The following is a 12,232-nucleotide window of genomic DNA, read 5'->3' on the forward strand; positions in this document are numbered from 1 at the left end:
GCTACCACACAATGACGTTACTACAACGTATCCAATTGATCACCAGAGACATTCTCCAAAGGACAAAGTACTCGGTTTGGCAACACGGCCTTCCATCTACCACCAACCTACCGAAACGCAGCTCAGAGTAAATATTTATTGCATTTTCCTTTTCCAAATGGGAGGTAATTTAGAATGCATAATATACTGTATTTACGATAGAACAGCTTCTCCCTTTGTCCCTCAGTCTTCCCGCTCTTTCACTCAAACCCAGCCCCTTTTCTTTTGTGTAACCAGCTGTCATATCTGTTCCGCCCACTAGGGACATTTTCCTTTATGACGTAATTTATTATCAAGGTATGATTAATTCTGTGTGATTAGTTAGGTATTTAGTAAATAAATATTTAAACCCAATTTTGTATTGCTGATTCTACTTGTTAGCCAGGGTTCGTGAAGATAACCAAGAATTTACAACTTTCAGATGAGACTGAATTAAGGTGACGATGAATATTGACTGCTATTGATGTAAAATATTACTAGGTCTTTAAGAGTTTATTCGGAAGATAACAGCTCTATAAATATTATTTTGTGATGCCCCGACTCTCTAGTTAATTACATTTACATGATTAGCTCAATCAGGTAATATTAATTACGGAGAAAGGATTTTATAGAACAACATGTCATATCACTTAATCCGGCATAGCCAAAGACACGACACTGATGTAATGGAATGTTTTGCCTTGTGTGGTAGGTTTTGACACCCTAACGTAGGTGTCATAACCAGCTATACAATAACACAATATATGTCACAACAGGTTAAAATATATGTGTCATGACAGTGTTATGATCATATTATAACAGGTTCTGACAAGTTATGTCTGCTGTTATGACATGGTTATGGCCGTAAAGTGTTAGCTTTTATTTTAAATATCTAAACGGGTCCTAAAATTCCAAATCAAATAGGTTAAATAATCCTTGATATGACCATCTTAAAACAATTCCATATAGCTTAGTAGAACCCCCCTATTGATTTAATTTGCTTGGCGTAGCCATGTAGCCTATAGGCTGCACAGACCAGTAACATAATTGTATATTCAATGGATACAATTTTTTTTAAAGACGCCCAACCAAATCTGCACACCCCCACTCCCACCCGTCACCAGTGCTGGCTGCACAACAGGATGCAAGGCATACAGTATGCCGGTAAAAATGTGGTCATATAAACATTGCCCGATTTATTATTTTTTATACCGTAAATTCTGTCTGAAATAGGTATAACTAACGTCACTCTGACCCAAACACACAGCAGACCGACCTGATCCTGCAGGCTTTAAAACAGAGTCAGAGCCAAAGACAGCTGAGAGCAGACTGGTCCAGTTTCCCAGGCTAGCGTCAAGGTCTAAAACAGTCTAAAAGAGACAGGACAGCCAGGGAAATGGCATATACATTTCCCCTCCTTGCCAAATATGGCAAGATGTGGGGATTTTATGACAAGGCCTATAAAACTCCAGCAGATCAAGTCCTAAAGGTTTATTCCAGCCCCCCACCCTCTGCTGAAGCAATATACTTTCTCTCCATTTGGTCCTGTCTGTGAACTAAATGTCTTTGAACAGGTCTCCACGGACTCGTACAAACATAACGACAGACAGTAAGAACATTAAATCCCAGTTAAAGCTCATTTAAAGCTGAAAATGGAATAAACTGTCTGGTTCCTCTGGGAAGACTATCGGTTTGTGTGTGTGTGTGTGTGTGTGTGGCATACAGTACCGTTCCATGTGTAGATCTTTCTTGTTTCCGACCAACATGATGGGTACTCTGCAGAAGACAAAAGTCCTGTTAGTCATATTAATCAGGTATTAATCAGATAGAAATGTTTACAGACAGGAGAATAAGGTACTTACTGTACTTTACCAACCATATCCAATAATTTTTCGTGGATAACTTTTATTACTTCAAAACTGCAGCAGGAAACAAAAAAAAAGGTAATTCAAACCTTTATTTAACAGCCAAAGTAACAAGTGAAAACATTCAACAAAGTCCTAGTGTACTGTAGACAAGACGAGTATCAACACAACAATCAATTCTCTGAAGAAATCTTCCAAAGGTAAAAACTTAGAAGACTTGAAGACTCTCTCTCGTGCTTAAATGCATCCTTTATGGGAGGAAAGGTTGACATTGACAAATTTAGTGTGGTCCGACACAATAATCCATGTCACAAGGCTGCATTCTCCTATCCCGGCCGCTCCGTGTGTGTGTGTGAGATGAGTACATTAACGAACGTTGCCTAACAAAGACGGTTGCGGTTGACCCATTGCTTGAATCTGTATGATAGGCTACTAAGCATATCAAATCTTTCCCGAGAAGAACCATCAATCTTTGCCATAGGTTGTAATGTAGAGGCCCACTGTATATAATACAGACAGGCCTGATGCATGGTTTGAGACGCAATTTAAATAATGAATGTTGAGCCCCGGGCTGGTCAGTAGAAATGCATGAAGCAATGGAGACATTAAGTCAACTTGACAGCATTAACTGGCCAGTGGAAAGTAGAGAGACGTGATGGGATGTGGTTAGGAACAGCTTTCTCCAGGGAAAGTCTCCCTAGGCCCGCTCCCATGGCAACTACCATAGGACCCAGGGGGATTTAGGATTTAACACACTCTAGACTAGACTACAGTATGATGGTCTTACACAGGACAAAGAGTTTGACACAGTATGAATCCTGTTGTCATTTAAGATGTCTGAAGTCTGGAGGCATTACAGGAGAGAAAGTGCAGCTTTGATGCACTTCTGTATTTAAAAGAGGAATAACGGTACATTTCGAAACAACTCTGATTCGTTCAGGGATAGCGAGGCTAGATAGAACTTTGTGGAATAACGCACATCTACAAAAAATATAAACATTCTGTCACAGCTGAAATACAACAGTCAGGGAAGTCCAATGGATTGTGAGATATAGCATATACATTTTATGTGATAAATGTGGGTCACGGGTTCAGAACTGTACCTTCTCTGAGATCTCTGCCAAGCAAATCATTTTGGAATATAGAAATTGCGCAATAGGCTATAAGGCTTTTACAAGGTGGGAGTTCATCCTGGTTCAAGTCCCGTGCACGAAACACATCTAACGAGCTGGAGAAATGTACAGTGCATTCGGAAACTATTCAGACCCCTTCCCCCTTTCCACATTTTGTTACCTTACAGCCTTATTCTAAAATATATTTATATATATTTTCCAACAGGAGAACGACCTTAAGCACACAGCTAAGGCAACGCAGGAGTCGCTTCGGGACAAGTCTCTGAATGTCCTTGAGTGGCCCAGCCAGAGCCCGGATTTAAACGAACATCTCTGGAGGGACCTGACAATAGCTGTGCAGCGACGTTCACCACCCAACCTGACAGAGCTTGATATGATTTGCAGAGGAGAATGGAAGAAACTCCCCAAATACAGATGTGCCAAGCTTGTAGTGTCATACCCAAGAAGACGCTGACAAAGGTGCTTCAACAAAGTACTGAGTAAAGGGCCTGAATACGTATGTTAATGTTGTATTTCCGTTTGTATTTTTAATACATTTGCAAAAATGTCTAGAAACCTGTTTTGCTTTGTCATTATGGGGTATTGTGTGTAAATTGACGAGGAAAAAAAAACCAATGTAATCCATTTTAGAATATGTCTGTAACGTAACAAAATGTGGAAAAAGTAAAGAGGTCTGAATACTTTCTGAATGTATGTTACGTCCGTCGTTGAATGAGTGAGACCAAAGCGCAGCGTGGAAAGTGTTCATCGTACTTTATTAAATGAGCACCAAAAAAAAATATATATGTATATATAAATGAAACGTAAAGCTCTGTAGTGCTAAACAGCAACTATACAAAGACAAGATCCCACAAACTAGGGTGGAAAACAGGCTGCCTAAGTATGATTCCTAATCAGACACAACGATAGACAGCTGCCTCTGATTGGGAACCCTACCCGGCCAACAAAGAAATAGAAAACTAGAATGCCCACCAAATCACACCCTGACCTAACCAACAGAGAAATAAAAAGGCTCTAAGGTCAGGGCGTGACAATATACTGTACACCGAAGCAAAGTTTCACCCACATTTCAGATAAGAATATCCGCCTACCTTTGTCATGTCAACCATCCATCCAATTAAAATAATTCCACGTGTCCTCCTTTTGTCTTTATAAACTTTCACATGGTCTGTTCCATGGTATGGGGTAATCCAATGAGCAACACTGTAGCTGTTGATTGCAGTGATCATAATTCATCACGTATGCTATATATAATCAATACATTACTTTTCAAGGAGTAGGGCATTTGATGCAAACATAGGCTGTAAGAATACTTTTCCATTTGATCAAATTCTGCCTACATTATAACATTCTCTTGCAAGTCCCCTGTATAATGGAGTAAATGATTGTCATTCTTCTGGAGATTTGAACATGTAAATGTTAGTTAATAATACTTTGACAGTGAGCATATATCACATTTCAATAGACGCACGCATCAGTGTCTAGGCTGTCTATTATATCTGCAGCCAAAATGATTTCACAACGATATGTTTGCTGTCAGCTGGCTACTGTGGGAAAGTTACAATCTAACTACACATTTGCCTTATAACTCATATGTGTCATCCTATGAAATTCACATTATGTTGCACACTCCCTAGTCTTTCCCTTAGTAGATACTGTATATTTTGCCATAATGATCTGATTACACCATGCAACGAGGGATGTAGCCTACAGTCAGAGAGGGAAGATGGACAATGTTGATTGGCAGATGAAATTATGTCCAATGAGGTTGCAATGTAAAAGTGGGAGGTGGGATTAGGTTGGCTCCTTTCCTCCTAGCTTGGTTGAGATCTCAGAAACGGTCATATTGTGAACCCGCGACCCAAATTGATCACATATAATGTGCATGCAACATCTCACAATCGATTGGACTTCCCGAATGTAGTACTTTTGCTGTGACAGAACGTTGAGATTATTTGTAGATTTGAGTTATTCCACAAAGTTCTATTTAGAACTACAGTGAGTGGGGGGGGGGCTGTATAACCCTGTGAAGTAGCTCACGCTCTAGCAGCTCTCGCTCTACCTCGCCCTCCCTAAGTGAGAAAGGTACACACTTTGACAAGACAGTCCAGGAGTTAGGAACATAGACACATTTTCACAATGTGCCGTTATTCCCCTTTAAATCTGTCCAAATCAGATTTCTACTGCTGCGCCCAGGAGAACTTTCACTTTTTCATTCTCATATTAACAGAGAGAGAGGGAGAGAGAGAGAGGGAGAGAAAAGGAACAAGGGAGTAATTGAGTGATGGATGGAGTGAGGCGAGAGAGTTGGATGGAGAGAAATGCCCGGTGCGAGGAGGAGAGAATAAATGGTGTGGTTAAGAGAGAGGAGAGCGATAGATGGAGTCATTTTATTTAAATCTCCAGCTGATATGGAGGCAAGTTAGCACACACACGCCTGCATGCGCAAACCCACAGCTCGAAATGACCATCTCTGATTCACATCCACGCTACATCTATTTTAGCTACGCAGGAATACCTGTTCTGTACTACAACATACAGGAGCCCTGTTCTATAGAATAGCATACAGACAGACGTATAATGCACAGATCAATAATAGCGTCAATAGTTGATTCATGCCTTTTACTAGAGAGATAAACACTAGATCGATTCAGAGAAACCTTGAGCGGCTAGATCTCTCAGGGATGAATCCACATGGGTTAATTTTGCAGTAACAATGCTTTAGCAGCAGTGTGAAGGAAGGATGGGGCAAGCGGAGCTACCTACCTTTTATTCGAAGTGACAGAATACACCAAAATGTAGCCGTTGATGTCTATGGAGTAGGTCTGTGGGAAAATGGAGTATTCATCCTGCCGAGAGTGGAACATCACAAATATAAAGTAGATGTTCTATGATAGTAAAAATTGAGGTAAAAAATACAAGACAGTGTAATAATTCCATAGAAGCGTTCAGAAATAAACAAATTCATGGGACCAGCGCCGCTGCTAACTACTAGCGCCGCTGCTAACTACTAGCAATCCCGTTGTCTTAACCTTGTAGTCTTCAACCTAGGTAAAAAACATTTGGAAATCTAATCTACACCTGGTATTAAAAATAACTTTTCTGCCAATTACATTAGAGCGCACATAATATAGTGGCCCACTGGCAGTCTGACCACAACATTCTGATATGAGAGTGATCTCTCTACTAGTAAGAAGGACTCACCTGTCCGGCTGTGTCCACCAACTGCAGGAGGTACTCCTGACCATTCACTGTGATCATCTTTGTAAATGCTGAGGAAAGAGAAAGGTAGATCACTAAAGTACTGCACTTGGGAGTTCCTAAATCATTCTACCCATCTACAGTCCTGTCAATAGACTGTGAAAAACATAGCCTAGAGCACAGTAGCTCATTCATTATCATGATCTTACACACATTTACATTACAACTCAGTTGGGATATAGAATGACTCTTTGGTACTCATGCCAGACAAATACAGGGTGGAGAACAAGTATTTGTTACACAGCCGATTTTGCAGGTTTTCCTACTTACAAAGCATGTAGAGGTCTGTCATTTTTTATCATAGGCACACTTCAACTGAGAGACGGAATCTAAAACAAAAATCCAGAAAAATCACATTGTATGATTTAAGTAATTAATTTGCATTTTATTGCATGACATAAGTATTTGATACATCATAAAAGCAGAACTTAATATTTGTTTGCAATTACAGAGATCATACGTTTCCTGTAGTTCTTGACCAGGTTTGCACACACTGCAGCAGGGATTTTGGCCCACTCCTCCATACAGACCTTCTCCAGATCCTTCAGGTTTCGGGGCTGTCGCTGGGCAATACGGACTTTCAGCTCCCTCCAAAGATTTTCTATTGGGTTCAGGTCTGGAGACTGGCTAGGCCACTCCAGGACCTTGAGATGCTTCTTACGGAGCCACTCCTTAGTTGCCCTGGCTGTGTGTTTTGGGTCGTTGTCATGCTGGAAGACCCAGCCACGACCCATCTTCAATGCTCTTACTGAGGGAAGGAGGTTGTTGGCCAAGATCTCACGATACATGGCCCCATCCATCCTCCCCTCAATACGGTGCAGTCATCCTGTCCCCTTTGCAGAAAAGCATCCCCAAAGAATTATGTTTCCACCTCCATGCTTCACGGCTGGGATGGTGTTCTTGGGGTTGTACTCATCCTTCTTCCTCCAAATATGGCGAGTGGAGTGTAGACAAAAAAGCTATATTTTTGCCTCAGACCACATGACCTTCTCCCATTCCTCCTCTGGATCATCCAGATGGTCATTGGCAAACTTCAGACGGGCCTGGACATGCGCTGGCTTGAGCAGGGGGACCTTGCGTGTGCTGCAGGATTTTAATCCATGACAGCGTAGTGTGTTACTAATGGTTTTCTTTGAGACTGTGGTCCCAGCTCTCTTCAGGTCATTGACCAGGTCCTGCCATGTAGTTCTGGGCTGATCCCTCACCTTCCTCATGATCATTGATGCCCCACGAGGTGAGATCTTGCATGGAGCCCCAGACCGAGGGTGATTGACCGTCATCTTGAACTTCTTCCATTTTCTAATAATTGCGCCAACATTTGCTACCTTCTCACCAAGCTGCTTGCCTATTGTCCTGTAGCCCATTCCAGCCTTGTGCAGGTCTACCATTTTATCCCATTGTAGGATTTTTAATGAATTTATTTGCAAATTATGGTGGAAAATAATTATTTGGTCACCTACAAAGAAGCAAGATTTCTGGCTCTCACAGACCTGTAACTTCTTCTTTAAGAGGCTCCTCTGTCCTCCACTCGTTACCTGTATTAATTGCACCTGTTTGAACTTGTTATCAGTATAAAAGACACCTGTCCACAACCTCAAACAGTCACACTCCAAACTCCACTATGGCCAAGACCAAAGAGCTGTCAAAGGACACCAGGAACAAAATTGTAGACCTGCACCAGGCTGGGAAGTCTGAATATGCAATAGGTAAGCAGCTTGGTTTGAAGAAATCAACTGTGGGAGCAATTATTAGGAAATGGAAGACATACAAGACCACTGATAATCTCCCTCAATCTGGGGCTCCACGCAAGATCTCACCCCGTGGGGTCAAAATGATCACAAGAACGGTGAGCAAAAATCCCAGAACCACACGGGGGGACCTAGTGAATGACCTGCAGAGAGCTGGGACCAAAGTAACAAAGCCTACCATCAGGAACACACTACGCCGCCAGGGACTCAAATCCTGCAGTGCCAGACGTGTCCCCCTGCTTAAGCCAGTACATGTCCAGGTCCGTCTGAAGTTTGCTAGAGAGCATTTGGATGATCCAGAAGAAGATTAGGAGAATGTCATATGGTCAGATGAAACCGAAATATAACTTTTTAGTAAAAACTCAACTCGTCGTGTTTGGAGGACAAAGAATGATGAGTTGCGTCCAAAGAACACCATACCTACTGTGAAGCATGGGGGTGGAAACATCATGCTTTGGGCCTGTTTTTCTGCAAAGGGACCAGGATGACTGATCCGTGTAAAGGAAAGAATGAATGGGGCCATGTATCGTGATATTTTGAGTGAAAACCTCCTTCCATCAGCAAGGGCATTGAAGATGAAACGTGGCTGGGTCTTTCAGCATGACAATGATCCCAAACACACCACCCGGGCAACGAAGGAGTGGCTTCGTAAGAAGCATTTCAAGGTCCTGGAGTGGCCTAGCCAGTCTCCAGATCTCAACCCCATAGAAAATCTTTGGAGGGAGTTGAAAGTCCATGTTGCCCAGCAACAGCCCCAAAACATCACTCTAGAGGAGATCTGCATGGAGGAATGGGCCAAAGTACCAGCAACAGTGTGTGAAAACCTTGTGAAGACTTCCAGAAAACGTTTGACCTCTGTCATTGCCAACAAAGGGTACATAACAAAGTATTGAGATAAACTTTTGTTAATGACCAAATACTTATTTTCCACCATAATTTGCAAATAAATTCATTAAAAATCCTACAATGTGATTTTCTGGATTTTTTTTTTCTCATTTTGTCTGTCATAGTTGAAGTGTACCTATGATGAAAATTACAGGCCTCTCTCATCTTTTTAAGTGGGAGAACTTGCACAATTGGTGGCTGACTAAATACTTTTTTGCCACACTGTATTAGGACATCACTCATTTTTGAGACTGAGCTAGAATTAGCAGACAATTAGCAACAAAGAACACCTCCTTCATCACAATTAAGGAGGCCATTTCTCTACGTCGCTTTGAGTGAGAACTCCACAAGTCAGTTAGTGAAGCAGAGAGAGACAAGTGGGGCAACATTTCACGTGGCGCTGAGATGTCAGAACACAGGAAAGTGATGTATGTAATCGACTAGAATTAGGCAGGACTGGGACTGAGACAGATTCTGATTGGGCTGTTACTTTGGGTGACAGTGGAGCTGTGCGTGTGTTTGTGTGGCAGGTGGGCTGGGGCCTCAAATTAACTGAGGGGGTTTGCTGCAGTTGCTTATTTAAGCACCACACACAAACAAAAGGAAAGCCAGCCAAATCCACATCGCTACTGTAGTATAGTAGAATCATGTTTGTAGCACAATTTATTATGGTAATCGTTCTACGTTCTTGGGCTTAGAGAATGCAGCAGAGGCAGATCAAGCTTTTCATTCAGAAAAAAATAAGCCCTGGCTGGCTAAAAATAACTGAACGTTCCCTTCACCGGGGGCTGCATGGATGGAAGCTTCCCGAGCCATAGGCACTGTAGATACAGTAGGCAGGTACACACACACACACACACATACACAAATGTAACCTAGGACTTTGTGAAGCTACTGTACCATACAATCAATTGTGTTCTCCGGGAGCAATGCCATACCAAAAACATGTATCATGATTAGGGCTGTGGCGGGCACGAAATTTTGTCAGCCGGTGATTGTCAAGCAAATAACTGTCGGTCTCACTGTGATTGACTGTTAATTAACATAAACACATCTAGCATCTCCTGGCTTCCACACATAGCCTACAAGCCATTTTAAAAAGTCTAATAAATCCTACACCTTCACGATAAAGCCATTACTTATTTTAGACAGGTCTAAAGAAGGATGATATGAAGAAAATGTAGTCTATTTCAGAAGAACAGAATAGCATACTCTGAGTTATCCTTATGTTAGTGTAAGGGTGTTTAACTGGCGGCAGAGAAGTCAACATTTATGTTCTGGAGAATGTAGAAAAGATCAGTGAAGAATCCAGCTACGAACTGGTCCGTTTGGCACAATTTTGTGAAACTCATGAGAGACAATATGGCCACATTACCATAATGTTGTTTATATACAGTGGGGCAAAAAAAGTATTTAGTCAGCCACCAATTGTGCAAGTTCTTTTTGCCCACCATTCTTGTGATCATTTTGACCCCACGGGGTGAGATCTTGCGTGGAGCCCCAGATCGAGGGAGATTTTCAGTGGTCTTGTATGTCTTCCATTTCCTAATAATTGCTCCCACAGTTGACTTCTTCAAACCAAGCTGCTTACCTATTGCAGATTCAGTCTTCCCAGCCTGGTGCAGGTCTACAATTTTGTTTCTGGTGTCCTTTGACAGCTCTTTGGTCTTGGCCATAGTGGGGTTTGGAGTGTGACTGTTTGAGGTTGTGGACAGGTGTCTTTTATACTGATAACAAGTTCAAACAGGTGCCATTAATACAGGTAACTAGTGGAGGACAGAGGAGCCTCTTAAAGAAGAAGTTACAGGTCTGTGAGAGCCAGAAATCTTGCTTGTTTGTAGGTGACCAAATAATTATTTTCCACCATAATTTGCAAATAAATTCATTAAAAATCCTACAATGTGATTTTCTGGATTCTTCTCTCTCATTTTGTCTGTCATAGTTGAAGTGTACCTATGATGAAAATTACAGGCCTCTCTCATATTTTTAAGTGGGAGAACTTGCACAATTGGTGGCTGACTAAATACTTTTTTGCCCCACTGTAACAGCCTCAGATATGAGGTTTACATCTAATTGTTCTATAGGATGAATGAGTGAGGATTATACTGTTTGTAAAAATGTGTAATGTGATTTTGTACTGTTTAATGAAGGGAACTCCAATTCCCCTTTGAGTTTAACTAAATCAGAGGACCGCCCAGGAGCACAGTTAGGACCTGGCATCATGATACAGCTTTTTCTGCAATCCCGAATAAAACCCCCACTTTGAGAAGTTCTCAACAGACCATGCTGCTCTCAATTACGAGAGGACAAAGGTTTGAGACCAGACTGCTGAATCTTTTAACCATCCCACGTGGTTAAACTTTTAGACTATCAATACCGACAGAATAAGAACAAGTCTTTGATATTAATTACTAGTCTGCAGCTAGGAATTCGGTATCATTGAACGGGAAGACCGACAACCGCCGAAACATCTATTCTATAATAACATGAATGAATGTCACTCTGAACTATCTATTCTAACCACAACAGAGAGAGAGAGAGAGGACGGACACTCTCCAACAGAAACAAACTTTTCAACAGAGATCCCAACGACACACTGAGCGTAAATATATATATTGTTTGCAATTGTTCCCGAATGAGTGAGCATTCATGTGCAAAGGATTAGCATTTCAATGTCTAACAAGCCGCCATTAACATTTAACATTTAAGTCATTTAGCAGACGCTCTTATCCAGAGCGACTTACAAATTGGTGCTTTCACCTTATGACATCCAGTGGAACAGCCACTTTACAATAGTGCATCTAGGTCTTTTAAGGGGGGAGGGAGGGGGAAGGATTACTTTATCCTATCCTAGGTATTCCTTAAAGAGGTGGGGTTTCAGGTGTCTCCGGAAGGTGGTGATTGACTCCGCTGTCCTGGCGTCGTGAGGGAGTTTGTTCCACCATTGGGGGCCAGAGCAGCGAACAGTTTTGACTGGGCTGAGCGGGAACTGTACTTCCTCAGTGGTAGGGAGGCGAGCAGGCCAGAGGTGGATGAACGCAGTGCCCTTGTTTGGGTGTAGGGCCTGATCAGAGCCTGGAGGTACTGAGGTGCCGTTCCCCTCACAGCTCCGTAGGCAAGCACCATGGTCTTGTAGCGGATGCGAGCTTCAACTGGAAGCCAGTGGAGAGAGCGGAGGAGCGGGGTGACGTGAGAGAACTTGGGAAGGTTGAACACCAGACGGGCTGCGGCGTTCTGGATGAGTTGTAGGGGTTTAATGGCACAGGCAGGGAGCCCAGCCAACAGCGAGTTGCAGTAATCCAGACGGGAGATGACAAGTGCC

At 42.2% G+C, this 12,232-nt stretch overlaps 1 protein-coding gene across 2 annotated transcripts in view; it reads right to left on the reverse strand.

Annotated features, from left to right (window-relative positions):
- Positions 1 to 12,232, reverse strand: part of LOC115130194 (GTP-binding protein Rheb-like) — a 34,422-nt gene that overhangs the window by 5,495 nt on the left and 16,695 nt on the right. Inside the window, exons 2-6 of one of the 2 annotated variants that reach the window (XM_029661075.2) lie at positions 6,548 to 6,606; positions 6,221 to 6,288; positions 5,783 to 5,865; positions 1,881 to 1,937; positions 1,747 to 1,794 (exon numbers count right to left, since the gene is read on the reverse strand). In XM_029661075.2, the coding sequence (XP_029516935.1) occupies positions 1,747 to 1,794; positions 1,881 to 1,937; positions 5,783 to 5,865; positions 6,221 to 6,288; positions 6,548 to 6,569 (278 nt within the window). In that variant the 5' untranslated portion in view covers positions 6,570 to 6,606. The remainder of the gene's footprint in view (positions 1 to 1,746; positions 1,795 to 1,880; positions 1,938 to 5,782; positions 5,866 to 6,220; positions 6,289 to 6,547; positions 6,607 to 12,232) is intronic. The other variant, XM_029661074.2, reaches the window with a different exon arrangement.

The sequence above is a fragment of the Oncorhynchus nerka genome, linkage group LG6 (assembly GCF_034236695.1).
Source record: "Oncorhynchus nerka isolate Pitt River linkage group LG6, Oner_Uvic_2.0, whole genome shotgun sequence".
NCBI classification, from domain to species: Eukaryota; Metazoa; Chordata; class Actinopteri; order Salmoniformes; family Salmonidae; genus Oncorhynchus; species Oncorhynchus nerka.